This window comes from Arvicola amphibius, chromosome 5 (genome assembly GCF_903992535.2).
Source record: "Arvicola amphibius chromosome 5, mArvAmp1.2, whole genome shotgun sequence".
In the NCBI taxonomy this organism is placed as follows: domain Eukaryota; kingdom Metazoa; phylum Chordata; class Mammalia; order Rodentia; family Cricetidae; genus Arvicola; species Arvicola amphibius.
In genome coordinates, this window is record NC_052051.1 from 24,718,325 (window position 1) to 24,746,231 (window position 27,907).

Below are 27,907 nucleotides of genomic sequence, written 5' to 3' on the forward strand. Positions count from 1 at the left end.
TTGTTCTCCCCCAAGTCTCTCTTCCTCCAAAAGTCTCACCTCCAGCCCCTGCTGAGTCCTGGTGACCTACAATCAGAGCTTTCTCTTGCTGAACCGCCTTCCATTGGGAACTCAGCAGGGCTGGCTGCTTTCGGAGTGAGTGGCTCCATGCCTCCTGCCAGCCTTTTCCTTGTGCCTTCCTTTTGAAGGGGGAAAGAACCCACACTCGGCTCTGATCCTACTCAATGGCTGGCCATCTCCTCACCTGTGGTGGATCCTGCAGGTGAGTCTCAGGTGAGGCCTACCTGCACTGACACAGATGAGTCACTGGCCTCCTGAATGTCAGGGGTCAACAGTCATTCCATTTTGAAGGCCCTATCCCAAGCCTTCTCCCACTCCTCCCACTGTGAACAGAGAAGAGTCTGAAGCACCAGACTTTGAGAAACAGACATTTGTGTTTATTAACCACAGAGGTTCTGAGCAGCAGCTCCTAGCCAGTCCCTCCTGGGATAGTTTACCCACCCAGACCACCTGCCAAAGACCAGGAAGAGCGGTAGACAGATCCCAACCTCTCAACCTCCTCCCCTGAGCGAGTTCCCCGGAAGCCAGGGCCCATTCAGTAAGGAAGAGGAAGTCAGCAAAGGAGGACAGAGAAGGAAGAAGGAAACGGCCCGGGACAGACAGGCTTGGCAAAGTACTTGGTTCCCAACTCAGTGGAGGGGAAGCAGCCCAAATCCAGCCTTACCAGAGGAACCAGGCAGAAGCACACTGTGTCACAAACCTTGTTTAGGGGTAGGGGAGGCCAAGGGCAACAGCAAGCCTCTGTAGGTCAGTCCTTGCTTGCCAGAGGATGCTAGTCTAGGACTAAGTCTTGGCCTCTACACAAAGTTCAACCAAGGGAGCTGCCTCTGGTCTGCCGGACGGCAGCCAATGAATACAAGAAAGGACAAGGTGCCAACTGCCTCTTCACGATGTCCTTCCGGGAAGCCTGAGTCCAGGAGACCTAGCCCTCAGTAGCCGGAGGGTCACGTGCCTGCCGCAACCCATACAGCCACTTGATCACGCGGGCATTGCGCTCAATCACAGACACCCCGTAGGGGACACGCTCCAGGGCCCGCTCCTCCACCGTAGCAGAGCTGCGGCGTGAACAGCCCCCTTCGGAGCTGCAAGGTCCAGCACTCGGGCCGGCTAGAGACACGATGTCCGAGCTGGCCCTTGCTAGGTGGGCCACCCCCAATCCTCGTGCTTCCTCGGGATCCAGGCCGCAGAAGTTAAAGAAGCGCTCGAGGTCTGCTGCTGCCCTGGAAAAGCGCTCGCTCAGGTCCGACTTGGAGCGTTGCAGGCCAGGTGGCCGGCCCGGGCTGGAGGTGGCAGTGGTGCCAGGCGATGGACAAGGACGAGCAGGTGAAGCAGGTAGGGGACGAACATCCACTCGGCGCACAGCGACCGTACTAGGCGGCGGACGAGGAGGGGTGGCTGGTGGGACCTTGTGGGCAGATCCTTCTGCCCGTCCAGGCGTTCGGCTGGCCTCAGCCGGGGTCACAGGACTATCACACAGGTTGATGAGACTGCTAAGGATGTCAATGTCCAGTTGGGGCCGGCGGCCAGGACAGGGCAAGACTCGGCGGCTAGGTGTGAGCACTGGCCCCCGAGGACCAGGGCTGAAGAGGGGCTGTCGGGCCAGCGGCGGTTGCACAGGCTCCTGGCGGGTGTTGGCCACATGGAGGCTCTTGACATACTTAGCCTTGTCAGCCTCCAAGCGTTCCACAGCACTCAGCTTTCGGGCTCCCCCATCCGCTGGCCTTGGTAGCAGGTAGCTGGGGACCTTGGTTCGCAGGCGAAAAGGTAGGGCAGGAGCGGCGGGGGCTGCAGGGCTCAGCGTGTCCACGGGCATGGCGGTTACATACCCCGAGGGCAGAGGCGAGGAGACAGATACAGGCACAAAGTTGGCAGCTGGATGCCGGGCTCGGCTGCAAGCAAGAAAAGAAGGCAGGCTGAGCACGTTCAGACAAAGGCTCGGCTGGCTGCGAAGCCTGCGCTATTATAAGGTAGAGGGCACGCCCCTGCCTCACGAAGAGCCAATCATCAGGCAAAATGTACCATTGGAAGGCCTGTGGCCCCACCCACACCCTTTCCCTCCAATACTGGGCGAGGAGCAGCGCAGCTGCCAGAGAGAGGGAAGAGGCAGAGAAGGCAGGTCCACTTTAAAGAGAGCAAAGCAGGCTCCAGGCTCCAGGCTCCAGGCTCAGCCCCAGGGTCCTCTGAACAGACCCATTTATGGATGGGGAAACTGGAGCTCAGGGAGGCAATAAACTTGCTTAAGCCTTCCCTTGCTCCCAAGATAGAGGATACTAGAGACAGGAGAGTTGAGGCTGAATGGCCACCATCACATCCCACCTGAACTGCCCAGAGGAGCCAGATACCACCAACATCCCACAACTAGCCCAGGCAGGAAGCTGTGCAGTGCCAACCACCTGTCTGGGCCTGCCAGGCCCACAAAGGGCACAAAAGCAGAGGCTGCAGGGGAGGAGCAGAAAGAAAGCCCACACCCCCACCCTTGCCAGAGCCCAGACTAGAGTAGCTGCCAGGATATGGCTCCAAGGCAAAGACCACAGAGATCAAGGCACATAGACAGGATTACCAGCCCAGAGCTATCTGTTGCAGGGAACTATGGAGATCACAGCCCCACCCAGAGTTATGCTGGTAACCAACCACCATGACAGTGCTCATGGGCTGTAAGGCCCATGCCTGGGTGCTCAAGTGGCCCCATAGTTGTCCGACAGTCAGATCAAGGAAACATGGTCAGAAAGTGCCACAGTTCTCCTCACCACTCCAGCCCCTCAGATATGCAGCAATGCAAAACCCATGTCAAACCTTCTTGTCTCTAAAGAGTGGGGGAGGGGCTGAGCCCAGGGGCTACCTACTCTGGCAATTCAGTCACTCAACAACACTAGCTCCTGAACCGTACCAGCCATGCTTCAAGTTCTCCATGGCTGCACTGAGACCGAGCATGTCCAAACACAGTAAAAGCGTCACTGAGACATCCAGACATCCCAAGACAGGGACTCCCCACTGTGGGCCAACACTCAAAGCCACGCTCTCTTGATCCACCTCAGACAGCCCAGAAGCCACTCGCACCATTTCAGCAGGGAAAACTGAGACTAAAACTGAGACTTCCCTAGATCCCAGAGAAGACTAAAAAGGCGATTTGAGCCCACTCCTGCACACTGCTTGTACACACACACGCACACACACGCACACACACGCACACTCACACGCACACACACGCACACTCACACGCACACACGCACGCACACACATGCACACGCACACACACGCACGCACACACACGCACGCACACACACGCACACGCACGCACACCCTGCTTCTCTTCTCATTACAGTCATGGGTGCCATAGAACTTACTGTGGATATGGTTCTTTCGTTCTTTGCTGTCCCCCACTCCCTAAAATACTAGCTCCAGGAAGGCAGAGGTTTCGGCTGCTTTGCTCACTGGGTCTCAGCTTCATGATGGAGCTCTCAGTACATGCTAGATATTCCACAAGTGTCCTGAACTGAAACGCCTGGGAGGGTTAGCTGAGAGCCAGCACACCAGTGAACTAGAGAAGCCCCGCCCACCACGGACAGGTGAGTCCAAGGTAAGGGGGGCAGTGTTCCCAGGGCTGGCGATCCAGAGGGGCAGGTGCTCTCTAGGTCTGTAACTGAGCAAATTCCATCATCACGTTTTAAAGACTGCATGTACTGGGCAAGCATAGCCTATCTGCAGATATAGCTGCACTTCTGTCAGCTTCTCCCAGGCCCCATGGAAACCTCAGCACAGTGGTGGGGTGGGGGTAGGGCTGCTCTCTAGACTCAGGGGCCTAATAGGCAGGAAAGGAGGGCTGGCCCCACTCAAGTAGACCCCCAGGTGACCTTGGGCAGGAAAGGTATGGCCATTAGAGCTGTTACAGAGCCCTGCCTAGGTAGCCAGACTCTGCCCCACCTCCTTAACCCCCACATCTGCTCTGCCACCCAAACCAGTCCAACCCGTTGGTGGTGGCTGAGGCAGTTCCCTCCCAAACATCACCTGGGAAAGAGGAAGGAGGTCAGAGGGGCAGGGCCAGGGCAGAAGCTCCCCACCACCACCACCACCTTGCTTCTATACCCACCACCTAACCCTAGATTAAAATGGGGGCAGGAACAGATGCAACAGACCATCCGGGTCCCCACTCTCCCACCAGCCCCTGCCTTGCACCTTGCACAAGCTCTTAACAGACTGTTCCCTTATCTGCTAAAGGCAGTTAAAAATAGACCTCCCTGTGCCTTCGGGTCACCGCTGGAAAGATCAAACGGGTTCGCAGCACCTGGAAAATGGCCAGCGCTCCATAAACCAGGCTTGCTGTCAGATACTCAGGCTCTGATTACAGGAGCGAGCAGACCCGCCCCCTCCAAGGGTCTCTAAGTCCGAACCAGAAGGCGGATCTAGGCTCCAGCAGGGACAAAGGAGACATCTGGTAGGGGCTGATCACAATGAGCCAGCAGACCGGCACCAACTCACGTCACAGGGGCCCCTCCAAGAGGAAGCCTGGGTCCGGGTCGCCAAGTGAGATTAAACGTCTCCTCTGGGGACTTTTCTCACCATGGGCTTTCAAATCCTGCCGCAAATGGCCCTAAATGCAGCAACCTCGAGCCTTTCTGGTCACTATTCCAGGCCCAAAGTCCGATTTTTGTCCCTCCCTTCAGGCTCCCAAAGAACCGATCAGGACGCCAGGAAGGCCCCAGTTTGGTTTCGGCCCTTTCCCACTTAGAAGAAATCCTGGAGACTTAGGCGGCAAGCCTTGAGGTGAGCAGAGGCTGTGTGAGCCTCCCATGATCTGCTGTCCCTCTCTGAGCAGCAGATCATGCGGGGACTGAAGGCACAATCCCTGCCGCGCTCCCCACTCCCCAGCACCGCAACATACCTGGCTGCGCAAGCCGCCTCCTGCCAGCAGCCTGCGCGCCTCCCGCCCACCTGGCTCAGGTAGCCGGTATTTGCGCAACTTCCGGGGCCTGGCAGATGAACCCGCCGGCTCGGAGTGTTCGAGGAGTGGGAAGGAGGGCCAGGCAGTGATCGCAATGGGTGACTGGCAGCCTGGTGCGGGAACCTGGCCGCAGCGGCGCCCGCCGGCTCACCCCGCCGGGCTCTTATCCGAACTGGAGCCTGTACAGTCGGCAGCACATCAGGCAGTGTTGCACGGGATTCTAGTTGGCCTTCAATGCCCGGCACGGGAAAGTGCTCTTCCTGAACATTTAATCTTTCCGTGATTAAACGGGGCGCAGTGAGAATTAGTGTGGTCTGGGTAGCCTTCCTATGAGGCAACTCCATTGTCATCCAAGTTGACTAATGGAAACCCCAGACAGGCCCGGCTGAGTCACTTGCCAAAATCAACAGGGGGAGTCCCACCTGGGTACTTTCCTCCCACCACTCCTCAATGCGACCTTTCCCCCGTGTGCCAGCAGGTGGCTGGGCTTCAGTCCCATGAATGAGAAGAGTGGGACCTTAGGGGACAGCCTACTGGGAGTGCTCAAGGCTTGAGGGGCTGGCTTTGAGCCAGCTTGAAGGATCAAGAGGGGCAACCACAGTGGAGTGACCCAAGATGTCCCATTTAACCCCTGAACAGCAGGACCACCAGCAGGGGGACAACCTGAAACCCATAGTTCACAGAGGAGACTGCAACCCTGCTGGGAGGGATCCCTGGCGGGATCCACCTGTCCCTTCTGCCAGTCCAAGGTTCTGTCACTCCCCAGGGTATTGTGAGGTCCAGGGGAAGGAGACCCCAGCCCTGGCAAAACACTCCTCTACCCAGGAGAAGGCTGGGTCAGGGCTTGGGTGGGGCAGGAGGAGACAGGAAATGGTTCCTGTCCACTTTCCTTCCTTCTGAGCATTGAAGGCCCCTCTAGTCCTGTATGTTACAGGACAGAGGACAAGTCACCCACCTTGGCCAGCCAGCTCACTGTCTGGCCTGGCTGGGATAACAGAGGAACAGGCAGTCAGCAGGCCTCAGGCCCTAACAGTAGACACTACAAAGACAGAAGCACCTGTCAAGGAGAAGCCTGCTCACTCCTGCAAATTTCTTTAGCAGCAGACACTGTCTGAAGCTTTTTGTTGTCGTTGTCATTGGTAGAGGATGGGTGTTTGTTTTAAATGGGTCTTGCTGTATAGTCCAGATCAGTCTGGAACTCTCTATCCTCCTGCCTCAGCTACCCTTTTGGGATTACATTTATGTACTGCCATGCCTAGCTCAGATTATATGTGAACTCATTCCATTCTTATTCCTACCTGTGAGGCAGATACTGCTATTGTGCCCATTCTACAGATGAGATAACTAAGGCACAGAGAAGTGAAGCCACCTGCCTGAGATCACACAGTCAGCAAATGACAGAACCAGGATTTGAATATGACAGGGAGAGAGACAAGAGACAGAATGTACCTCCTAGCAAATCCCGTAAGACCACTCAGCCACCTTGCCTGGTCTCCATAAGGATCTGCCGCCTATGAAAACACATCCAGGCTGTGTTTGGGGCTGCAGCATCCTCCGCTATAACAGAAGATAATAATGGCGATGTTTTCCTAGCAGATCCACACTTCACTACTGATGTGCTTGACCCTCATATGCTCCCAGGGATAAATTCCAGCCTCCCACACTGCCCTCTGGTCTTTGTCCAACTTTACCACCTCATCCAAACTGTCGTTCCTGGACCAGTCACAGAACACTCCTGGCTGCTAGTCCTTTACAAAGGTCCTTCCTACCCCAAGCCCCTTGCACCAGCTGCTCTCTGTCTAAAACCTCTTCCCTCACTGTCTCTGAGAGCCCTCCCTTTCTGCCCTGTGGGGCCTCCATGGACCTTCTTGCACCTCCTGTTCCCCTTAAAGCACCTTTGCTGATCTTGCCATTCCTGGCATTCACGTCCTGGTCATTTATTTCCTAGCCGCCCACTAGACTGAGCACCACAGCTCTGCTGTGCTTCCTCCTCCCAGGAACAAACGAGAAGAAACGTCGCTGTCCAAGAGGCTGAAGAAGGCCCAGGCCAGCATCAAGATATACACATCAAACACATACACCTTTCTGTATGTCAATCACATTTCCAAAGGAAGGAAAGAGGGAGGGAAGGAGAAGACAGGGAAGGAGGAAAGAGGGAGGGAGGAACACATGGAAATGCCCGCGTCCCTAGCACAAACTCCCTCGCAGGAGCATTTGACAAGATCTTGGTGATCAGCTGCCACACTGATCTTCCCCCCTTGTACTTAATAATTAGCTGGGGGGGGGGGGGGGCGGGGGCGGGGACCGGGATCTCTGAGTGCCAAGTTGACCCTCGGCCACCACGTTACTGCTGCCGGCATCCCTTCACCCTGTTCAAGCTTGGCCACTTCCAGCCAAGCCTTGCTCTTCCTCCAAAGACGCAGAGTCAAAATCTTCAGGGCTCTGGTTCACCCCACCCATACCTCCACTGCGGAGAACCTCTCCATACATCAGTTTCCCCCACTATAAAACAGGCCCAAGGCACGACGCTGCCATCAAAGAGAAAAATGTGATGATAGCTGGACACGCAGATCTTCCAGGGCCCAGCTCTGGAGGAGGCATCCACCACGACACTGCAAGGACCAAGAGCGGCAGCGTGGTGACAGTTAAAAGTTCAATCACTTGAAGCAGCACCTGAAACAGCACCTTCCACAAAGAAGGAAATGAAGCTGGGCATGGTGGCACATACCTTAATCTCAGCACTGAGATTAATGAGGCTGACGCAGGAGGTTCATGAGTTCGAAACTAGCCTGGCCCCCTCCACATACACACATATGCAAAAGCTATCTAAAGAGCCAATGGATGTAAAGAAATAAGTTCCACACCTTTAGACCATTAAAGAAATGCCAATCGAAATCACAGTAGCACAGTGTCACACCCATTAGCACGGGTCCTATCCAAGACATACATAAGATATTAAATGTTGGTAAGGAGGTGTGGCTTTAGGACCCTGTGCACAGTGGATAGTGAAAACCACAACATGTGTGTGGGTTAAGTAGTGAATGACCAGAGCAGCACCTAGAAATCGCTGAACACTCGTAGTAAGGGACCCACAGTGTGCATGCCAGCAAAGATCCTCCCACTAAAGCCGCAGCAGCATTAGTGACCACAGCCAAAACATAGGCACAGTCCAAGGTCCCACCAGTGAATGAATGGGTAAGGAAACATAAAACACACACCAAACAGATGATTCAGCCTTTAAGAGGGAAAGGGGACTGACACACACTACATGAATGAAGGGCATCAGGCTAAGTGCAGTAAGCAGAATACAGCAACAGACAGTGTGTGCTCCTATGTAGATGTGTCCTCTGACTTCCGCATGCTTGTTGTAGAATATGTGTTCGTGAGATAAAAGCAGTAAGCCCCTCACTTCATAGAGTGGGGGGAATCCTAGCTCAGGCTGGTTTAGTACTGAGTAGCCCAAGCAGCTGTGTCCACTCTTCCCTTTGTATCCTTTCTTCCCAGTAGAAGGTAGATTTCTAGGGTTGATCATTTTTATAACATTCTTCACCGCCCCATCTGCTTCTCCGTCCTTTCAAAGGAAACCTGGCTCAGGCTTGGTAGACAGAGGAGGATCAAGAAGGCTCCAGGCAGTAGGGAAGAGCCAGCCCAGCTGTCCAGGTCAGAGACACCCGACTGGGCATTCTCCAGGGCAGGCCAGGTTCCAAGCTATTTCTGGAGTTTTCCCCAGCATCATGCCCTGGCCTGCCCGGGAGTCAGCCTTGCTCAGAGTAGCTTTGCACGAACCTCAGGGAGGGAGTTATGAGTGGGCCACCACGGGAGGGGCGTGGTTGTGAATGCCTAGGGCAGTGAGCATCTCTACAGATCTCCCCTCCCTCATATCTGCTCCTCCACTAATTCAAACTTTGGGGACTCAGTTTGCACCCTGACAAAGTGGGAGCAAAGGCGGATTTACAAGGGGAGGGGGGGCCTTGAGTTAGACCTGTGGTCACACCCACTTCCTGTCCTACAGTACCCTGTGGAGGCCTGAGCTCACATGCAGTGTTTTACCCCAGCTCGGAATGTGAAGAAACTTGCCCACAGTCACACAACTAGTGACAAATCACAGGCAGAGCCGTGACCTCATAACTTTCTGTAGATGTCATCAGCATGTCTACTTAGTGGCTTCTCAATTAGCTGACCCGCGGTCGAAGCTTGGGCGGCAAAGCACGTCATGGTACGCGCGCTATGTTCACTCAGCTCCTCTGCTCAGTAGCCCACGTTTCTCTTGGTGCTCATCAGTACCTAAGGAGTTTCTGATTATTTCCCATCAGCCCCTACTGATGGCCGCTGTGCATTTGTCCAGTTCCTGCTTGCTACAAGCCATGCAGCATTGCAGCACCTGTCATTTTTTTTTTTTTTGCCAAAAAATGAGGTAACTGGATGGGGGGGGTTGGTAGGGGAGGACATTTACTCTAACAGTGATGCCCATGCTTGCCAGAGTCGGCCAGAGCTGACACCACCCTACCCCGCTCCACCCCCAGGACAACACACAGCAAATGACCAACAGATGTTGGCTTTGATCATCTTGGTTCTGGAAGCTTCGGGCACCCTGGCATTTTGTGCCTGTGTTAAGCATCTCATTTGCCTGACACTTTCCTGTGAGGAAGATAATAAACCACCTAATAAGATACCTAGTGCACAATATGGACCGGACACTACTGAGAAAAACGAGGCACACAGGGAGAGACCAGGCCACAGGAAGCCAGACAATGCGGGGGTGGGGGGAACACATGAGGCAGGGGGTGGACTGGACCCCCAGGGGGTGGAAGTTCAGTTGGTGGAGTGTTTGCTTAGCACGCACCAAGCCTTGGGTTCCATCCTAAAAAATGGCACAAAACTAGCGTGGTAGCGACACATGCCTCATCAGAGAAGTCAGATCCAGGGCGATGGCGAGTTCAAGACCAGGCTAGTATACAGAGTAAGTCTGAGGCCAGCTTGGCCCACCACGAGACCCTGAGGGTAAGGGGGGGGGACACCACAAGGACATACAGACAGGCAAACACAGACTCCCCCCAGAGCCAGAATGAGGACTGGAGGATGAGCAGCTCCCCTCAGAAGACGGCCTCCATCAAATCTGCCTCTTCCCTGTGTCGAGGACGGGAAGAGTCCTGAAGAGTAAAGTCTGTGACTGAACAATGGGCTCAACTTCTCAGCACCCCACCTATGAAGAGAGACCGACAATGGCAACCTGAGCAAGAAGCACAGTCCAGCCTAAATCAGACGCTTAACTTGGGAGGGCCTGACCCAGCACAGGGCTCTAAACTACAGTGACTGGCAAGGCTGGCTTAGAGGCTGACCCACCCACCCCCAACACACACACACACACACACACACACACAGAGTGCACAGCACTCACAGGAGCAGACTTCCGAGAGGCCCACGTGACTTCCAGGCCCTTTGGCTCTGCTGTCCTGCTAGCCTGTCCCCAGGGAGGCTCTCTCAGAGGGCAGCCCTGGGATTCCGGACCATTCAGGCAGAAAAGTTGCCAAAAAGTCCCTGGGGAAGGGAAGGCCATATGTGGCCTGGAGGGGAACTCCAAGTTCAGGTGGGGCGGAGGTAAGCTAGCCCTGGGATCCCCTGAGCCATGTCCTCCCAAAACCATGAGAGTGACCAGCAGGGACCCTCTGAACGTCTCACGGCAATCTGCCTGAGGTGGAGGCTGCAGGGTGGGACAGGGAACAGCCTGGATCCTCCACGGGCCGCCTGGGCTGGACACTAGACCTGGACCCTCTGTCGGTCCTCAGTGCTGGAACACTTGCCTGGGACGGTGTGTGGACGCTGCTGCCCCCGACCCTCTTCCCCGCCTCACCCCCACGCTTACCTGCACCCTGTGTCTGGAGTCCCCCGCCTTTCGCGGGCTGCCGAGGCTGACAGCTGGAGCACTTGGTCCCAGCAGCTCTGAGGCGGCCGTCGCGTGTTGAGACTGACTGACTCTCTGGAGAGGGAGGCCCTGGCTGTCCCACGGTCCTGCTGGGCGAAGGTCCCCAGAGCCCGGAGGAAAGGGAAGTGAGCGAGCCGTCCCCGTCGCCGCAATGGTTCGCCCCGGACTTCCTGATTGGCCCTTCGCTTCCGTTCGAACGGCGCGCCACCAGAGTTGCCAAGCAACCTCAGGAGCGGCAGATGGAAGGGGGGGCGGACCCACAGTGGCCGCCAGGAGTCCAGCTGGCCTCTCGTCCTTCCTGCTGCCACGACCCCTGGCAGCCAATGCGTTCCCTTTCTTCTCCTCCTCTTCCAGCTGGGATTTCCTCGGCCCCCAGCTACAAGAGTTGCTAGTCCCAGATTTATTTGGTTTGGTTTTGCACAGGCCCTAGTCCCAACTTTTTTTTTTTCCACTTGAGACAGGGTCTCACTAAGCTACCCGGGCTGACCTTAAATTCACGCTGTAGTCCAAGGAGACCTCAAACTTGTTATCCTCCTGCCTCAGCTTATGGATGAGTATTACTTGCCAAGCCACCAAGCTGGGCCCCACTCCCAACTCAGCAACTACCTCTCTGTGTGATTTCCCACAAGTCTCTCTCTGTTCCCCTACTGCAATGCTAATTCAGTAGTTCTCACAACGCTTATCAAAATCAGTTCAATTATAGTACCTAATATCCATCCTGGGAAGAAGCTAAGTTGAGCCTTCTGCATAATTCTTGTCAGTACTCACGACATAACTGAGGTACCTACCTTCAGTTGTCTCCACTTTCTAGTTGGGAATATTATGCAGTAACTTAAAATGGCATGATTAAAAAACATTTTTAAAATATTGGAGGAATGCTAAGGAAGTGTTGCATGGTTTTTTAATTTTATTTATTTTTAATTTTATGTACTTTGGTGTTCTGCTTGCCTATATGATGGTGTTGGGATCCCCTGGAACTGGAGTTACAAACAGTTGTGAGCTGTCGTGTAGGTGCTGGGAATTGAACCTAGGACCTCTGGAAGAGCAGTCAGTGCTCTTGACCACTGAGCCATCTCCAGCCCCATAGTATTGTGTTTTAAACAGGTTTCAAAGCACTCCTTACAGCACAATAGATAATAAACACATAACCATACTATTCATACAATAAACATATCCTATTTACAATAACAGCAGCTAATTTTCCTTTTACACTTAAATATGTTTTATCCATTCTTTGAGAATATCATCCATATACACATATGATGTATTTTACTCATATTTACTCCACTCTCCTCCCCCTTACTCCCCCTACATCCATCCTCACTCTCTCCTTCCTTTCCTTTGGTTTTTTATAACCCACCACGTCCAATCTGCTGCCCGTCTATTCATGGGTGGAGAGCTACACATTGAACCATGATCAAACTACCAAGAGCTGCACCCTTTTAAAACAACAACAACAACAACAACAACTGATTTTCCTTCCCCAGAAGCCATCAACTGTCCAAAGCGCCTCAGCTAGGGCTGGGAGCTCATCAGCCCCTCCCTGCTCTGTACTGAAATATTAACTGATTTGATCTTGTGCAGCCACTGTGAGTTGCAAAGCGCAATGGTCCTGTAGCGTCCACAAGAATCCTTTCTGACCTCTGGCTCTCACAGTCTTACTGCCCCCTCTTTCCTGATCTGATACAGATTTCATGTCTGTGGTTGAACACACCACAGACACCTATGCTCCGCCCTTTAACCAGCTGTGAATCTCTGCTGCCATTCGCTACACAAAGAAGCTTCTCTGATGAGGTCTGACAGCTGCGCTAATTTTACGGGTATAGAGATACGAATTTAGAGGGCAGTTTGGTATTATGTTCACTTAGCAAAATAATAGCAGTAGTTCGCCCTGGAGCTGGTGAGCTCGCTGGTCACAGGTTCTTGGTCCCATTTGCCATACCAGGCATACGTATGCTCCTGGGGAACACGCCCTGATTCCAACCAGAAAGCTGTTGGCTGGCCCATAGCATTGGTCAGTCACTACTGTAGCTCAGAGGATTCATATCTGGGTCAGACAACTGAGGTCTTTTCTCTCCCAGCAGCCCACACTGCACCTTCTGGTGCTATGAAAGCTAGCCTACAGGAAGGACACATCTTAGCAGTACTTCATTTCTTATTCACGCTTTTGTGAATTTTGCAAATTTCTAACTCTTGAGCTATCAGAGGGGTAGCACGATTAATAAAAACCCAGAGACCGATAGTGGGGTTCGACGTGAAGGTCAGAAGAGCAAAACAGCCTGCCACTGGCTCTTACCTCGATCTCAGTCTGAAATGGCGATCCTGCCTCCAGGCATCTCAGAATGAGATGGGACTGAGAGCTGTCTCCTCCCATTTTATAATCCTCTCTAGGGCTGGGATTAAAGGTGTGCACCACTCCCTGGTCTGTAAGGCTGATCAGTGCGGCTGTTTGACTCCCTGAATTTCAGGCAAGCTTTATTTATTAAAATACAAATGAAATATCACTACACAGAGGAAATTTTATAAACTTCTGTTTGTGCGTGTGGTGTATTCATACATGTGTGTTTAGTGCACACACACACATGTGTACACAGAGACCTGAAGAGGAATTTGGGTGTCTTGCCCTCTCCTCTCTCTCTCTCTCTCTCTCTCTCTCTCTCTCTCTCTCTCTCTCTCTCTCTCTCTCTCTCTCTCTCTCTAAGACACAGTCTTTCTATGTAGTCCTGACTATCCCGGAGCTCGCTATGTAGACCAGACTAGCCTCAAACTCAAAGCTAGCTCTAAACTCTAACCTCTGCCTCTTGCCTTATTCTCTTTTCATTTTAGTTAATGTTTTGCATTTGTTTACGTGAGTGTGTGCACCCATGCATAGAGAACAGAAGAAACTTGTGAAAGTCAGTTTTCTTCCACCTTGTAGGCTCTAGGACTCGAAGTCTGGTTATCAAGCTCCGATCTCAGTCTGGTCCTCTCACTGCCCCTCCCCATCTCGTTCTCTTGAGACAAGACATCTTACTGAACCTGGGACTCATCTGCTGGCCAGCAAGGGCCTTTGAGTCTCCTGTCTCTGCCCTGCCACAGCCTGGGGACACAGGTATATAGTCCCATGTAACTTATGTGATCTCTGGTGATTTGCAATCAGTTATTCATGCTTGCACAGTAATTACCCTTGTCTGCTGAGGGAACTCCCCGGCTCAAGAACAATTTGTTTAAGGGGCTAGAATAAGTTAGCTTGAGTTGATTGTAGGTCCCCCGCTAATGTTTACATCTGCATGGCTCTATTTGCCGCTGGCCTCGGTTCCGTTCCAGCTGTTGTTGAGTCACTGACAGAGCACTTACTGTGCAGAGGCCCAGGATAGGCAGAGGAGGGGTTGACAACACATCAAGCAATTCAGAAGAGACTTCTGTCAGCACGGCACAGGGGTGTCTACAGCTATGTTAACACTCAACAGGCCAGTTTCATTTGGTCTTGGAAGCTAACCAGGGTCAGGCCCGGCTAATACTCAAATGGGAGGAAGGTCAGGGGATGCCGTGTGGTACAAAGACAGATCCGGGGCTGTAAACTTCTTATGGGAAATGTGAACAAACTGCACTGCCTCGTCTACCTAAGGTAAAATTAGGCAAAACTCCATTTTAAAAAGTATAAAGAAACCACTTGGCAGAAATTCAAATTCCTCCAAAATTGGCACTTCTTGAAATCAAAATAGATGTTCAAGTTTCATTTCTACCTAGAAACTGTGCTGTTCTGTATGAGTCAATCACAAAAGGACATGCAGCCAAGCTCTGACCACTGAGAGAGGCACAAAACCCCCCCTTTGTTAGCAATAAAAGCCCAGGGAGCTACAGTGAATCGGAGGCCCACGGCACCTCTGCACCATTCCCCAGGGAGCCACAGTGAGTGGGAGGCCCACGGCACCTCTGCACCATTCCCCAGAAGTAAAGTCTCTGCCTTGCTGAAATCCCTTGGATTTGGTGCTCATTTTCTTGAGATCCCAGATCCATTTCTTCTAACATGGTGCCCAGTATGAGGGCCCTCTCTCTCCACAACCAAGGGTCTTGCAGACTGATTCCCATACTGGGAGCCGCATCCTGCTGCCTCTTTGCAGTGGCACTGGGTGTAGAGACACTCTCTGGCTCCAGAACTAACAGAAACCTAAAAATCAAAAGTAGATCAGCAACTTGGCCATAGGCCCACAGAGAGCACCGCAGCAACCAGGCAGCTTCAGGTAGGAACCAAGGCAGGAGGCTTGGACTGTAAAGTACGCCTTGGTGGTTGGAGGTTTGGGTGGCAAGAATGTGGCTAGAGGGACAGTCAGACAGTCCTAGGTCCTCTGAGAATGGGATGCTCCAGTGCAGGGGTGCTGACTAAGTCTATGCAGGACCAGAGTAGGGAGAGATAAGGATTCTCCCTGACATCCCCATAGCCCATTAGGGTCGATGTTGAGGTTCTGGGAATACAACTCCAGAAACAAGGGGAAGGAGAAAAGATCTGGGGCCAATATGAATAAGATTCCTGGAGCTGAAGAGATGGCTACGTGGTTACAAGCACTGCCTACTCTTTTTTGTTTCTCGAGACAGGGTTTCCCTGTAGTTTCTAGAGCCTGTCCTGGAACTAGCTCTTGTAGACCAGGCTGGCCTCGAACTCAGAGATCCGCCTGCCTCTGCCTCCTGAGTGCTGGGATTAAAGGCGTGTGCCACCGCCACCCTGCTGCCTACTCTTTTAGAGGACCCAGGTTCAATTCCCAGAAGCCACCCAGATGTTCACACTGTGTGTACCTCCAGTTCCAGGAGATCTAATATCTTCTTCAGGCCTCATGGTGTACAGACATACATGCAAGCAAAACACCCATATACATTTTATTTATTTGTTTGGTGGGTTATTTACAAGGGGCTGTTTTTTTGAGACGGGGTTTCTCTGAGTAGCCTTGGCTGTCCTTGGAACTAACTCTGTAGACTAGGCTGACCTCAAATTCACGGAGATCCACCCATCTCTGCCTCCTGAATCCTGGGATTAAAAGTGTGCACCACTGCTGTCCAGCAACACATATCCATTTTTAAAAAGAATAAGATTCTCCCAAACAGTCCTCCGAGGCACAAGGTCCAGTAGTGGAGAGCTAGTCCCTGCACGAAGTGATGCTGAGGACTCTGATAGACGATCATATGGGGTGACCGATCAACTGGATCAATTCTTTGTGCCCTCACTCTATACTCGGCCTGAGTTGATTTTAGTATTGAGTATTCTCTTCTCTAGTGAAAAGAGAAGGATGAGAAGAAGGGCCTCTGGAGAAATAAACATCATCTCACACAGGTGCCATGGCGGCGGTTGAAAAACTCCCCAACCAGCAACCCACATGGAATAATAACAATGAGATCCATCAGAGCCGCACGGTCACAAGAGGGATGAGAAAATCAGTGTTGTCCTGGTCCTAGACTATGAAAAAAAAAAGCCTTTAATGTGCAGCAGGGGAAGGAAAAGGATCATGAGGAGTTCCCAGAAAGACTGAAGGAGCAGACGGGAAAGTACTCAGGATTAAACACAGAAGAGCCCTTGGGACCAGGGATGCTAAAATTACATTTGGTAACTAACATCTGGCTAGACATAGCAGGAGAGTTACAGAACACTGGGGGAGTGAAAGGTCAGAAGCTTGAGTTATTGAGGGAAACCCCAAAGGTGTATGGAAGAAAGGAAGAAGAAAAGCAGAAGCAAAGGCAAAAATGGTGTCGCCTTTTACCAAACAAATCGAGCAGCAAAGCAGGACCCAGACACTTGAGGTCTAAGTCAGGCAGACGAGGGCTCTGTCTTAGTTTGTACCTCCGCTGCTGGGATAAAACACTGACCGAAATCGATGTGGGGAATGGCGTTTGACTTGTCGGTCACAGTCCATCGCTGATGGAAGTCAGGGAAGGAACTGAAGCAGAGACCGTGGAAGGATGCTGCTTACTGGCTTGCTTTTCATGGCTCTCTGTTTGCTTTCCTATTCAACCTAGGGGTGGCACCACTCACAGTGGGCTGTGCACTCCTGCCGCGCACCGCGCCCCCGTGTCTGTGCTCTGTGCGCTGGCACCCAGTTCGCGAGCTTCGGGCAAGGGGCAGGAGGTTAAAAAACACAAACACATATAGACAGAGAGACAGCGACACGGGTCATCCTTGAATTTCCCAAGAATGCCCCCTTTATTGTGTTCAGGGGCAGATTATATAGAGATAGCCATGCCCCAGCCAAACCCACCAGAAACCACTCTCCTGCCATCAGGAACTCCTGAAGGTCTCGTGCTCAGAGCAGCTGTAGGCACTCAGATCAGGGGAATACAAGAAATTCAGGATCTGGGGTCTCACTGCTCCCAACACACTCCCACATCAATCATTAATCCAAAAACTGCCTCGCGGGCCTGCAAGTCAACCTGATGGAGACGTTTTCTCTGCTGAGATTCCCTTTTCCCAGATGGCTCTAGTTTGTGTCAAGTTGACCAAAACAAACAAAAAGCAAAGCAAAGCAAAACAAAACAAAACAAAAAATACTATTGTAACCCCCAGTAGGACTGAGGCAGAAGAAAATTCCAGAAAACAGAGAAAAATGTTATAAAAGTGGGATGAAAGGGACATTTCGAGGGGACATTCCCAGTCTTAGAGAGAACAAGAAGTAATCCCCCCACTTCTTGTGACCTTTGATGAGAACTGGGAAAATCAGGGACTCTTTTTTAGCAGGTTCCAGTGGGGATGCCCCATAGATCTACAGGTGGGACCACAGAAGAGGAAATGGTTTTTTTTTTTTTTGGCTGTTCTCGGGACCAAGGAGAATGTCTTCTGCCATCTAAGGCTGCACTTACAGAAAACTATGTAACTAAGGGGCTCTGTGTGTGCTTTTTCTCCTGCCTTTTCTTGTTTACCAGGAGGCTTTCACTTCAAGGTCACTGGTATCTCCAAGACACCATCAAAAATGGAAACTTTTTATAACTCTCAGGCTGTGCCAGACCAGAGGAGGAGGAAAAACTATAAAAATCCAGGCAGCAAAGAGTTTTCACAATAGGGGAAAGAAACTTGGCATCTAAAAGTAGGTATACAGATAATCCTAATTCACTACAGGGTGCCACATATAATGTGGCTTCAATTCTTTTTTAGGGGAATGAAATAAGAAGCAGGTTATGAGAGAGGATTGTGAAGAAGATTGTAAATTTGAGGTTATGTTTTTGGTAACAAGGGTTATCAAGAATAGAGAATAACTCTAGATAGGGGTGGATTTTGTATGATAAAGCAGCTTTCTCCTAAGAATGAAAAATAATAAATGAGCCCAAAACCATGGACACGTAAAGCCAAGACACAGTTGTACAAGGCCGATGAGGGACAGGACTTAAGATGATGTGAGGCTGATGATTCAAGATTATTAGTTGTTAAGTCTCTATGACTACCAAGATCTACTCACAGCCATGTTTACAAGAACAAGCATGGATGTCTGATGGGGATAATTACATTTTTGCTAACTTTGCTAGGATTTAACAACTGAGGGAAATGGAGTCATAAAAAAAAATAAGAGTCATTTAAAACTGTCCAGGATGTTTTGTCTAAGCCTTACCTTGATGTTACACAGAAGCAGAATTTTATGATGAAGAAAGTCATCCTTTAGACCCTTAACAGCCAATTGCCGGAAAGCCAACACCAATGAGAAGAGAAGGGTTTAAAGGGCACAGCCTCTTGTCCTCCAGAGTTAGTCAAGATACAGGGCATAATGGGACCCCCACCATGAGTCATTTATCCTCTGGAACAAAAAGACCACAAAGCCTCCAGAGACTGGACTCCAAACAGCACACAGCTAATAGGAAGGGAGTCCCTGGGGACCCCAGGCTACGTGTGAGGAAACATCGAAGTTATAGTTGTATAATCTACACTGTCGCTGAACATGCATATAGGGCATGTATGATTTGCCAAAACACAGGTAAGAAGATGAGAAAAGCAACCCTATGAGAGGCCTCCTGATGATCTGAGACTCTGGGTATCCAGGGAGATGTTGTCCAAAGTGGGCCAACTGAAATATTTATTGGTTATTGTAAACCACTTAGCTAATTAGGTGGAAGCCTCCCCTCCTCCTGGCGGTACAGCTAACCATATAGTGAAGATACTCCGAAAACCCACAGAAAATACCATTCAGATGACAGCAGGCAATTCACAGCCACCAGTTAATACACCCAGCTGGACGTTAATTGGGACTGTCATGCTCCTTGGCACCCTTCCTCCTCGGGTCAAGTTGAAAGAATGAATCAGATCCTTAAATGACAAATTACTAAGTTAATTTCAGAGTCCCGTTGCCTTGGGATAAGAGTTTGCCTATAGCTTTTGCTTAGAATCCACACAGCCCTCAGAAGGACCTCAGACGGTCCCTTACGCTGTATGGATCACCACTCCTGGGAAACACCTTCCCACAGAGAAACTGAAAACAGCCCCTTCTCTGCTTTGATTTCTCTTAGACGACCAGACCTTCTTATCCTAACCCCACCACGCAAGCATCCAGGCCATCCTTTCTAGCCTGGGGACCTGAAGATGATAAAAATCTAGAAAGAGAACCAATTGGAACTGACCTGTGAGGGGTCCTCTCAGGTGACATCAGCCAGGGAAACTGCAGTCTGGATTGGCTGAAGGAAGTTGGACATATTACCCCTGAGTAAAGGAGGCTGCTGATCACAGTGCCCAGGGAAATCGGTGGATCCTACCTCAAGGAAGATTTTAGAAATTAAAATTAAGAAAGAACTGCTTTAGACTTTTTATTATGGGCCAAGATCACAGGAAACCTAGTGACCGATGTAAGTAAAAGAACTTTTCCACTAACTGGTCAGTCTGGGGCACAGCTGGTCGCACCCTGTAGAACCCAGAAAGCCAGAGATCCCTAGAGACAGAAGGCAAGAGTAATGGAAGCTGAAGGTTTAAAGCAGATGATAGAGGATAGAAATGGGTTGAGGAGAGCAGGGAATGAAGGCTTGGGATGAGTTGAATATCCTGTCCATGCATTAAATAAGAGGAAGTGTTACACCTGCCCAGCAAGGGGGCCAGCAACTTGGATGGTTCTGTTCCACTCAAACGGACTTCAGTGCCCTACAGACGGGATGCGGCCTGGGGGAATCTGTCTTGTTAGTTCTCCTCTCTTTCCTGGGGACTCAGGCAGGGGTCTGTGGATTATCTGACCTCCTCTATTAGGAACCGGGAGACCTGCTGCCTCGAGAGGTGAGGGGAGAAAACTGGAATCTTGGGAAATGTGCCAGAATGTAAGGACCTCTGTTCCTCTGAGGATGTGACATGTGCTAGTCTGTGTTGCCAGGGGGGGTGGTAGTGGAAATCTGTCCAGTCAATAGAAGTGGGCCCTGAGTTTTGGTCCAATCGGCTAGCCCCTTTACTGTTGTGTATCTTCTCATTGGAAAGGGGTGCCTCTAACTCCGGAGTGGCCATCTGACACTCTGTTAGAGGGCCAAGAGGAGCTCTGATGAGTTTACGGCTAGGAACCAAATAGCAGGGTTTGAGTCAGTGCTACTCTGAGAGCGATCATGAATTAAAATTATAGACCGAAAAAAAAAATATATGGACGTACTTACATGTACTACAGCCAACAAGGATTTGCAAATTATCCTAGGAACTCTATCAAGGGTATAAAACGGCTGATTGGGTGCCACCCGTAGAATGGCATGGGAAAACAGGCTGGCCTTGGACAGGATGTTAGCAGAAGAGGGAGGTAGGCATGTGATGATAAGGGTCAGTATTGTGCTTTCCTTCTTAACGATTCAGCTCCTGATGGCAGGATAACAAAGGCACTTCAGGGTGCATCTAATCTCAGTTAACACCAACCTCAGAGGTAAATGACTCTGTTTCTAATCTTATGAAATGAGGGTTTGGAAGAGGGTGAATGAAGCCTTCACTTCTCGCCTCCCTTGATTGCTGCTGCGTGTTGCGTGACCCTGTGCATATGAGGCTCAGTCCACAGGATAACTGGAAACAGCTGTATTCGGCAAGGTTCCTGCATCGTATCAGAGTAATATGTTACCGGTGAGTAATCCGGCCCTGAAAAGCTAGGCAACGCTGGCTGTATTGGAAGAGAAGAACAAAAATGTAAACAAGGAGGAGATCGCAGGAAATATAAACAAAATCGCTGTCTCTTAAATAAGACAAAATTCTATTAAAAAATAAATAAAGAAGCCGCTTGGCAAAAATTTAAATTCCTCCAGTGTCAGCACTTCCTGAAATCAAAATATATGCTCATTTCATTTGTCCCTCGAAACCAAGCTGCTCTGTACTGCCAATCACCCCATAGTGAGTCTACATTCATTCAAGTCAACTATGAAGATTACGTGTCGGTAGCTTTTGAACACTGTGCCTTTAAAATGTACTATCTGATTATAAATACACAAAAACAGACATTATTTTCCAGGATATTTTTATGAAAAAACAAAACGAAATCAGAAAGTTCCAGAGGTCAACCTCTGTTGATCCTCAAGCTCCATCCACGTTTTTTGAGTCAGGCTCTCTTTTTAGGAGGGTGCTTAGAATCAAACCCAGGTCATCAAGCTTGCTCAAAAGCGCTCTACCAACTGAGCCGCCTCACCAGCCCTCAAATGCTAACAGTTCAGTGAGCATTCCACCAACGGGTAGCCACAGGTGAGTTAAAATTAGAAAACAAGAGCAGCCCGTGGTCCCGAACTGGCCAGACCGCTAAAGGGTAAACAATAAACACAACTAACTGGTGTCTTCCTGACCCAAAGCTGACAGTAGCTAAAAGGTAAATCCATGGTGCTGAATGCAGATAGATATCTTAAACACCCGCCCTGAGTTAGGGGTCACACAAGCATCCTTTGACTGACTACAGAGTTAAACCCACAATATTAGAAAGTAGTTATTTCTTCTTCTGTGGCCTGAGGAGGCGGAGCTCCCGCAGATTCGGACCCCAGGTCCTGCCCACCCTCTCCCAGTTTGCCCTCCTTGCCTTCCTGCAGTCCCATTCTTTCCCTGAACTCTGCTTTCATCAAAGGCCCCCTACCCTTTCTTCTGGTCTCTGTTTGGTTCTTTGTCTGTCTGGAAGTTTTCAAGGGGATGCACCCTGCACCTGAGACCCACCCTGCCCTGCCCAAGTACCAGGTGATTCTCCTGATGTCTGCTAATATGACCACAAGCCAATTCCCTGACCACATGACAATGGGGCTGGTGACTGGAGCAGCAGAGCTCTCAGTACCACTTCCCAAGGTCAAATCTGGAGGCTGGACAATGGTCACTAACACTGACATGGTTATGGCATTGATACCCAGGTATCCAGAAAGCACAGTGTGTGACCATACGGGTGTGGGAGCTAGGGAGCCTCTTGCTCTTCTGCTCATAATCCCACCATGCAGGCCCCATCCTCATGAACTCATCTAACTGTAAATGTCTCCTGTAGGACCTGTCTCCAAGTGACATCACACTGGGCAGTGAGGGCCTCGCCATGGTAACTTAGGGGAAAGAGAATAGCCAGTCCTTACAAGGATTATGCAAGGCAGCTACTTGGATGCCTGTCTGATTCTCCTCAAACCTAGCTGAGGACACGCATGTATGGGCTGGAGCCGGGTGAGCCAGATGCCAAAGCAGAATGACCCATGTCTCCCAGCAAGCAGTCCCCGGGGAGATGGGGGACAGACTGGTTGCGGATGGGTGCTGGGAACGGAGGAACAAACATGTCTGAGCATCCACAGGGAGCTGGTCCCATGAGGAGCTGGTCCCATCAGCTCCCTACTCCTGGGAACTTCATGCTGCAAAGGCAGAAAAGAGGTTGGAATTTGCAAATCCAAGGTTTTATTTATTTATTTATTTATTTATTTATTTATTTGTGTTTTATTTCTCTTCTTAAATATTTATTTACTTTTTCATTACATGTATGTATACGTGTGTCTGGGGAATGTGCACATGGGTGTAAGTGTTTAAGGAAGCCAGAGGACTGAGATTCCCTGAAAGTGGAGTTACAGGTGGTTGTGAGCTACCTGACATGGTTGCTGGGATTTGATCTCAGGTCCTCTGGAGGAGCAGTACATGCTCTTAACCACTGGAACGTCTCTCCAGCCCCTAAGATTTATTTCTATTGAGCTGGAGACATGGCACAGCAGCTAAGAGCACTAGCTGCTCTTGCAGAGGACCCAGGTGAAGCACAATTAATAAAAACTCAGAGCCGGGCGGTGGTGGGGCATGCCTTTAATTCCAGGACTCAGGAGACAGAGACAGGTGGATCTCTGTGAGTTCAAGGCAGCTTGGTCTACAAGAGCTAGTTCCAGGACAGGCTCCAAAGCCACAGAGAAACCCTGTCTCAAAAAACAAAAAAAAAAAAAAAAAAGAAAAGAAAGGAAGGAAGGAAGGAAGGGAGGGAGGGAGAGAAGGAGGGAGGGAGGGAGGGAGAGAGAAAGAGAGAGAGAGAGAGAGAGAGAGAGAGAAAGAAAGAAAGAAAGAAAGAAAGAAAGAAAGAAAGAAAGAAAGAAAGAAAGAGAAAAAGGCAACACAGCCAGTCACTGACTCTTACTTTGACCTCAGTCAGAAAATGGTGATCCTGCCTCCAGGAATCTCAGAATGAGATTCCTCTTCTCCTGTTTTTAAATCCTCTCTAGGGCTGGGGTAAAAGGCAAGCACTGCCCGGTTTCTATGGCAACTAGTGTGGCTACTGGGATTAAAGGTGTGTGCCTGGTCTGTAAGGTTGGTCAGTGTGACTGTTTTATTTTTCTGAACTTCAGGCAAGCTGTATTTATTAAAATACAAATGAAATGCCACTACACCCAGATTCAATTCCTAGCACCCACACATAACTCCAGGTTCAGAGGATACAAAGCCTTCTGGCCTCTGAGGCACCAGCCACACATGTCATGAACAGATAGATATACATGCAGGCAAAACACCCATACACATAAAATGAAAATAAACGTCGAATGTCTTTTTATTTATGTGACTATGTCTGTGTGTATGTATGTATGTACGCTGTGTGTGGGTGCCTGGGAGGCCCAAAGGGAACATTGCATCCCCTGGAGCTGGGGATTTGGGCAATTGTGTGTTCTCTGAATTCAGGTCCTCTGGAAGAGCAGCAAGTGTTCTTAATATCTAGCTTCTCCCCAGCCCAAGCCCAGGAGTTTTCAATACAGAAAGTATGGAATCCTTAAACGTATCTTGATCTGACTCTCAAGACCCTCATCAGCACCTCAGACCTCCCAGCTGCCCTCCTTGCCTTCCCGCAGCCCTGCTGTCCTTCCCTTTCCTTCTGGTCTCTGTTCGGTTCTTCGGGAAGTTTCTTGAGGGGACACACCTTGCACCTGAGACCTTCCCAGGTGACAACTCAAATGCCAGTCACACAAAGGAAGGTGAGAGGAGGAAGAGACGAAGACATGAACAGAGGGGCCTCAATCAGATCCAGTGAGTATCTAAGGCAGGTGGGGGAAGCTGTACCTTCTTAAGCTCTAAGCATCAGACTGTGGAGCGCTCACTCTCCAGAACATTCTGAGAGGCTGGAAGACCATATCTGCCACACGGCAGGCACTGGCTTGGGTGGTTCTTGAGACTGAACTGTGAGACTAGTGGCAGGGAAGAGCTGGATTTTAGATGTCACTGTTGGCTGAACATGGCCTTCTTTCTTTTCTTTCTTTTTTTTTTAAATGTATTTTTAAGGTAAATTGTAGATGCAGTAAAACTCCCCAGCTTTTCAGTGTTCCTGGATGAGTCTTGGAGAATGCCCAAAATCTATCACCACCCGTGTTAGTCAAGGTCACTATCGCTGTGGTAAATCGCCATGGCCGAAGGGACTTGAGGAGCAAAGGGTTTATTTGGCTCACACTTACACGTTGTAGTCATTACTGAAGGAAGTCAGGGCAGGAATTCAAGCAGGGCAGGAACCTGGAGGCAGGAGCTGATGCAGAGGTCATGGAGCGGTGCTGCTTTCTGACTTGCTCTCCATAGCTTGCTCAGCCTGCTTTCTTATGGAATCCAGCACGCCAGCCCAGGCAGGGATGGCAGCAGCCACCATGGGCTGGGTCCTCTCCACTGATCACTAATCAAGCAAATGTTCTACAGGATTGCTTAGAACCCAGTCTTCTGGAGGATTTTCTCAACTGGGGCTCCGTCCTCTCAGAAGTCCTTAGCTTATGTCAAGTTGACATAAAACTGTCCAGCGTACCTAGTTTTGTGTGGTGCTGGGATTAGAACCCAGGACATGCTAGGACAGCTCTGCCACCTGGCCTGCTTCCCCAGTCCATTTCTGTATTTTTAAATTGGGGCAGATAATATTCATTTTTGCATTTTTAGGGTTTCCATAATTATTTAAAGTAAATCTACTTCAGTAATGTAGAGTAAAGCTCAACTGACCAACCTTAGTTCACCAGGGGAACTGGTGGATCGTGGGCATGGTGATCACAAGCCATTCACATCTGAAAGCCAGGCTCAACACATGGGGAAACCAAGGCTCAGAGAGGGAGGGGGCCCTGCCTAAACATATAGAGCAGGTGGCCAGAGCAGGAGGGGACAGATGGCATGAGCTAGAAGGAGAGGCTGTGTCTCCCTTAGGGTTGTGGGGGAAGGCTCTCCCCTCCCCCACCCTCTGCCCACACCAGGGGAGAAGTTGGGGGTCAGGGGCTGCCCTGACAGATGGGATTTTGCAAAGGAAGAGGGCTAGGAGGGAAGGGTGTCCCCAGCCTGCAAAAGTCTCATGAAAGAAAAGGACTTTTTCCCTTAGGCTCCTCCCTAACCCCAGATGGCAGGGTCAGGAGGGAGAAAGAGAAGCAATGGGAATAGCTGCCCTTCCCCTCAGAAGTTCACGGCCTAGAGACAGAACCTTTGTAGAAGTCTGACACCCGTATCCCAGACAAAGCTCAGGCCTTTCAACTTGAACCTCCCCTTCATGACACATGCTAATGAGACCCTAGTGAGCCTGGCTGGCATCCTGCCTCAGGCATGCAGTCCACAGGGTCCAGAGGCCTGCTGACACCTCAGTCCTCTGGCAGACTCCCCTCCTGTATCCTGCCTGGACACTGCCACTCAGGGCCTGACTTCAGCCCTCTCCTATTAGCCTCCAACACAGGCAGACTCTTGTCCACCATCTGCTCCCAACTCCCAATCACTGATTTCTGTGGCTCTCTCTGCCTCTCCTTCTCTTCCACTTAAACAGTTGGCCATGAAGTCCCTCACACTCTCCAGAGCCCGGTACCTCCTCACACCACGGATAATACCTGTGGTCCTTATCTTCCTGTCTCCATAGGTGTCCCAGCTCTTCTACCCCATGCAAGTGCCTCTGGCAGGAGTCTGGCTTACCCCTCCCTGCCTGTAATACAACCCAGCACACAGTGGTTATTCCGCAAATATCCATAAGGGAAGTAACAGGTGCCGGAGGAGGCAAAGGTCAAACGCCCGTCCCAAATGCTGGGGAAGCAGATGGGTCCACAGAAAAGACAAGATACACACACCATCATTTGCCCCTTCAACAAATGTGTGCGCTGCTATTGTGCCAGGATTAACCGCTCTTGTCACCCTTAGTTGTCCTGCCCAGAATGGCTCTGTCCACACCCTAGGCAGGAGGGCTTGACTGGGCCAGGAGGACACAGTGAGCACAGAAAGCCTTGGGTCTGGAGGAGGCAGGAGTGCTGAAGAGCATCCTAAAGAAGTGGGGGGGGGGGTGTCAGGGTAGGAACCTGTCCTGAGCTATGATTTTCTTTTCTTTTTTCTTTTTTTTATTTAAATAACTGCTTGGCCCATTAGCTCTAGCTTCTTTCTTATATCTTAATTTAACCCATTTCTAGTAATGTGTGTATCGCCATGTGGCTGTGGCTTACTGGATAAAGTTCCAGCATCTGTCTCCGGTAGGGCTACATGGCTTCTCCCCGATTTCTCCCTTTTCTGAACAAAACTAGAATATGGAAAGGCCTACCCCTCCAGACAACCATGGCCTCCTGGGGGACTGCAGGGCATTCCCAGGTAGATTCTCAGAGGCCATAGTCACTTCTTTCCCTAGGGCAGGGGCCACCTCCTCACCTCAGAGCAAGGGACTCCTTGGGGCTCTTTCTGATCCTCTGCTGTGGGTTTGAAGGCATCCTTCCTACAGAGCCTAAGGTTTCTAGCTGACCTCATCTGCCTGTGAGCATCAGAGCAGACTCTGTCTGCTGGGTGCACTGTGTCAAGTACGCTGCTACAGGAAATCCCTGGTCAACTTGAAATCACCCTTGAGGGAAAATGGGAGATAGGTTGCGTCCGTTGCTGTTCGAGACAATGGTTTCAAAGCTGCAGACTAAGGTGTCTGGTGAAGAAGAGTCCTGATCCCTCTAACTTGCAGAAAGAGCTCTCAGAAAGAGCCAGCACAGGTACGGCTGGTGCTGATGGAAGCCAGGGTGATGGACGTGTGGTTCTTAAAGTTACTGGTATGCTGCAAGCCTGAAGGGATTCTAATTCACCCCAAGAGTGTTGATGGGGCTTGGGAACAGGAGACTGACGGAACTTTCTACACAAACACACCAGCCCTGCCTCCAGGATGCCCCAGCCCTGGGTGTTCCTCCCTGCCTGTTGCTCCTTCTCCTGGGACTCCTGATTCTCTACCCTGGCAGAGGCATCTGGTGCTCTGAGTAGCTCTCAAGACCCTCGCTCCAAACCATCCCTCCGCACACATGAGACTGAGCAAGAAAAGGGGCCTCACTCAGCTGTTCCCTGGAGACCAAGCCCTGTCCCTGTGAGTGGGGGAAGAGCTACAGGATACTCTTTTCCTTCCTCAGGCCGCCTACTCCACCCTTTTGGATCAGGGCCAGGCTGACACTTCTGTCTCCTCCTTTGACTGACAGAGACTCTGAGATCCAGGCTGTCTCTGAGGCTACCCTCCCCGCTTCTCCCTGTCTGGCCCGCTCTGGCTCTCACACAGGTAAGACTGAAGATGGCCAGGACACTGCAGGGGTAAGGGACATTCCAAGGCCATGGGTGGCTATGGTACCAGCAGGCTAGGCTTCTCCTTAGCCGTGTCCCTCTACCCTGCCACTCCAGACAC

At 50.8% G+C, this 27,907-nt stretch overlaps 1 protein-coding gene across 3 annotated transcripts; it reads right to left on the reverse strand.

The window, feature by feature from the left end:
• Nucleotides 1-415: 415 nt before the first annotated feature.
• Nucleotides 416-11,021, reverse strand: Fam110a (family with sequence similarity 110 member A). 3 transcript variants are annotated; one of them, XM_038332084.1, is made up of 2 exons: nt 10,863-11,021; nt 416-1,949 (listed from the first exon to the last, which is right to left on the reverse strand). In XM_038332084.1, the coding sequence occupies exon 2, from the start codon at nt 1,871-1,873 to the stop codon at nt 983-985; it is 891 nt and encodes a 296-aa protein (XP_038188012.1). In that variant the 5' UTR covers nt 1,874-1,949; nt 10,863-11,021; the 3' UTR covers nt 416-982. The 3 variants fall into 3 exon arrangements, with proteins under 3 accessions (XP_038188012.1, XP_038188013.1, XP_038188011.1); XM_038332085.1 differs by lacking the exon at nt 10,863-11,021 and adding an exon at nt 10,031-10,186; XM_038332083.1 differs by lacking the exon at nt 10,863-11,021 and adding an exon at nt 4,940-7,170.
• Nucleotides 11,022-27,907: the final 16,886 nt, after the last annotated feature.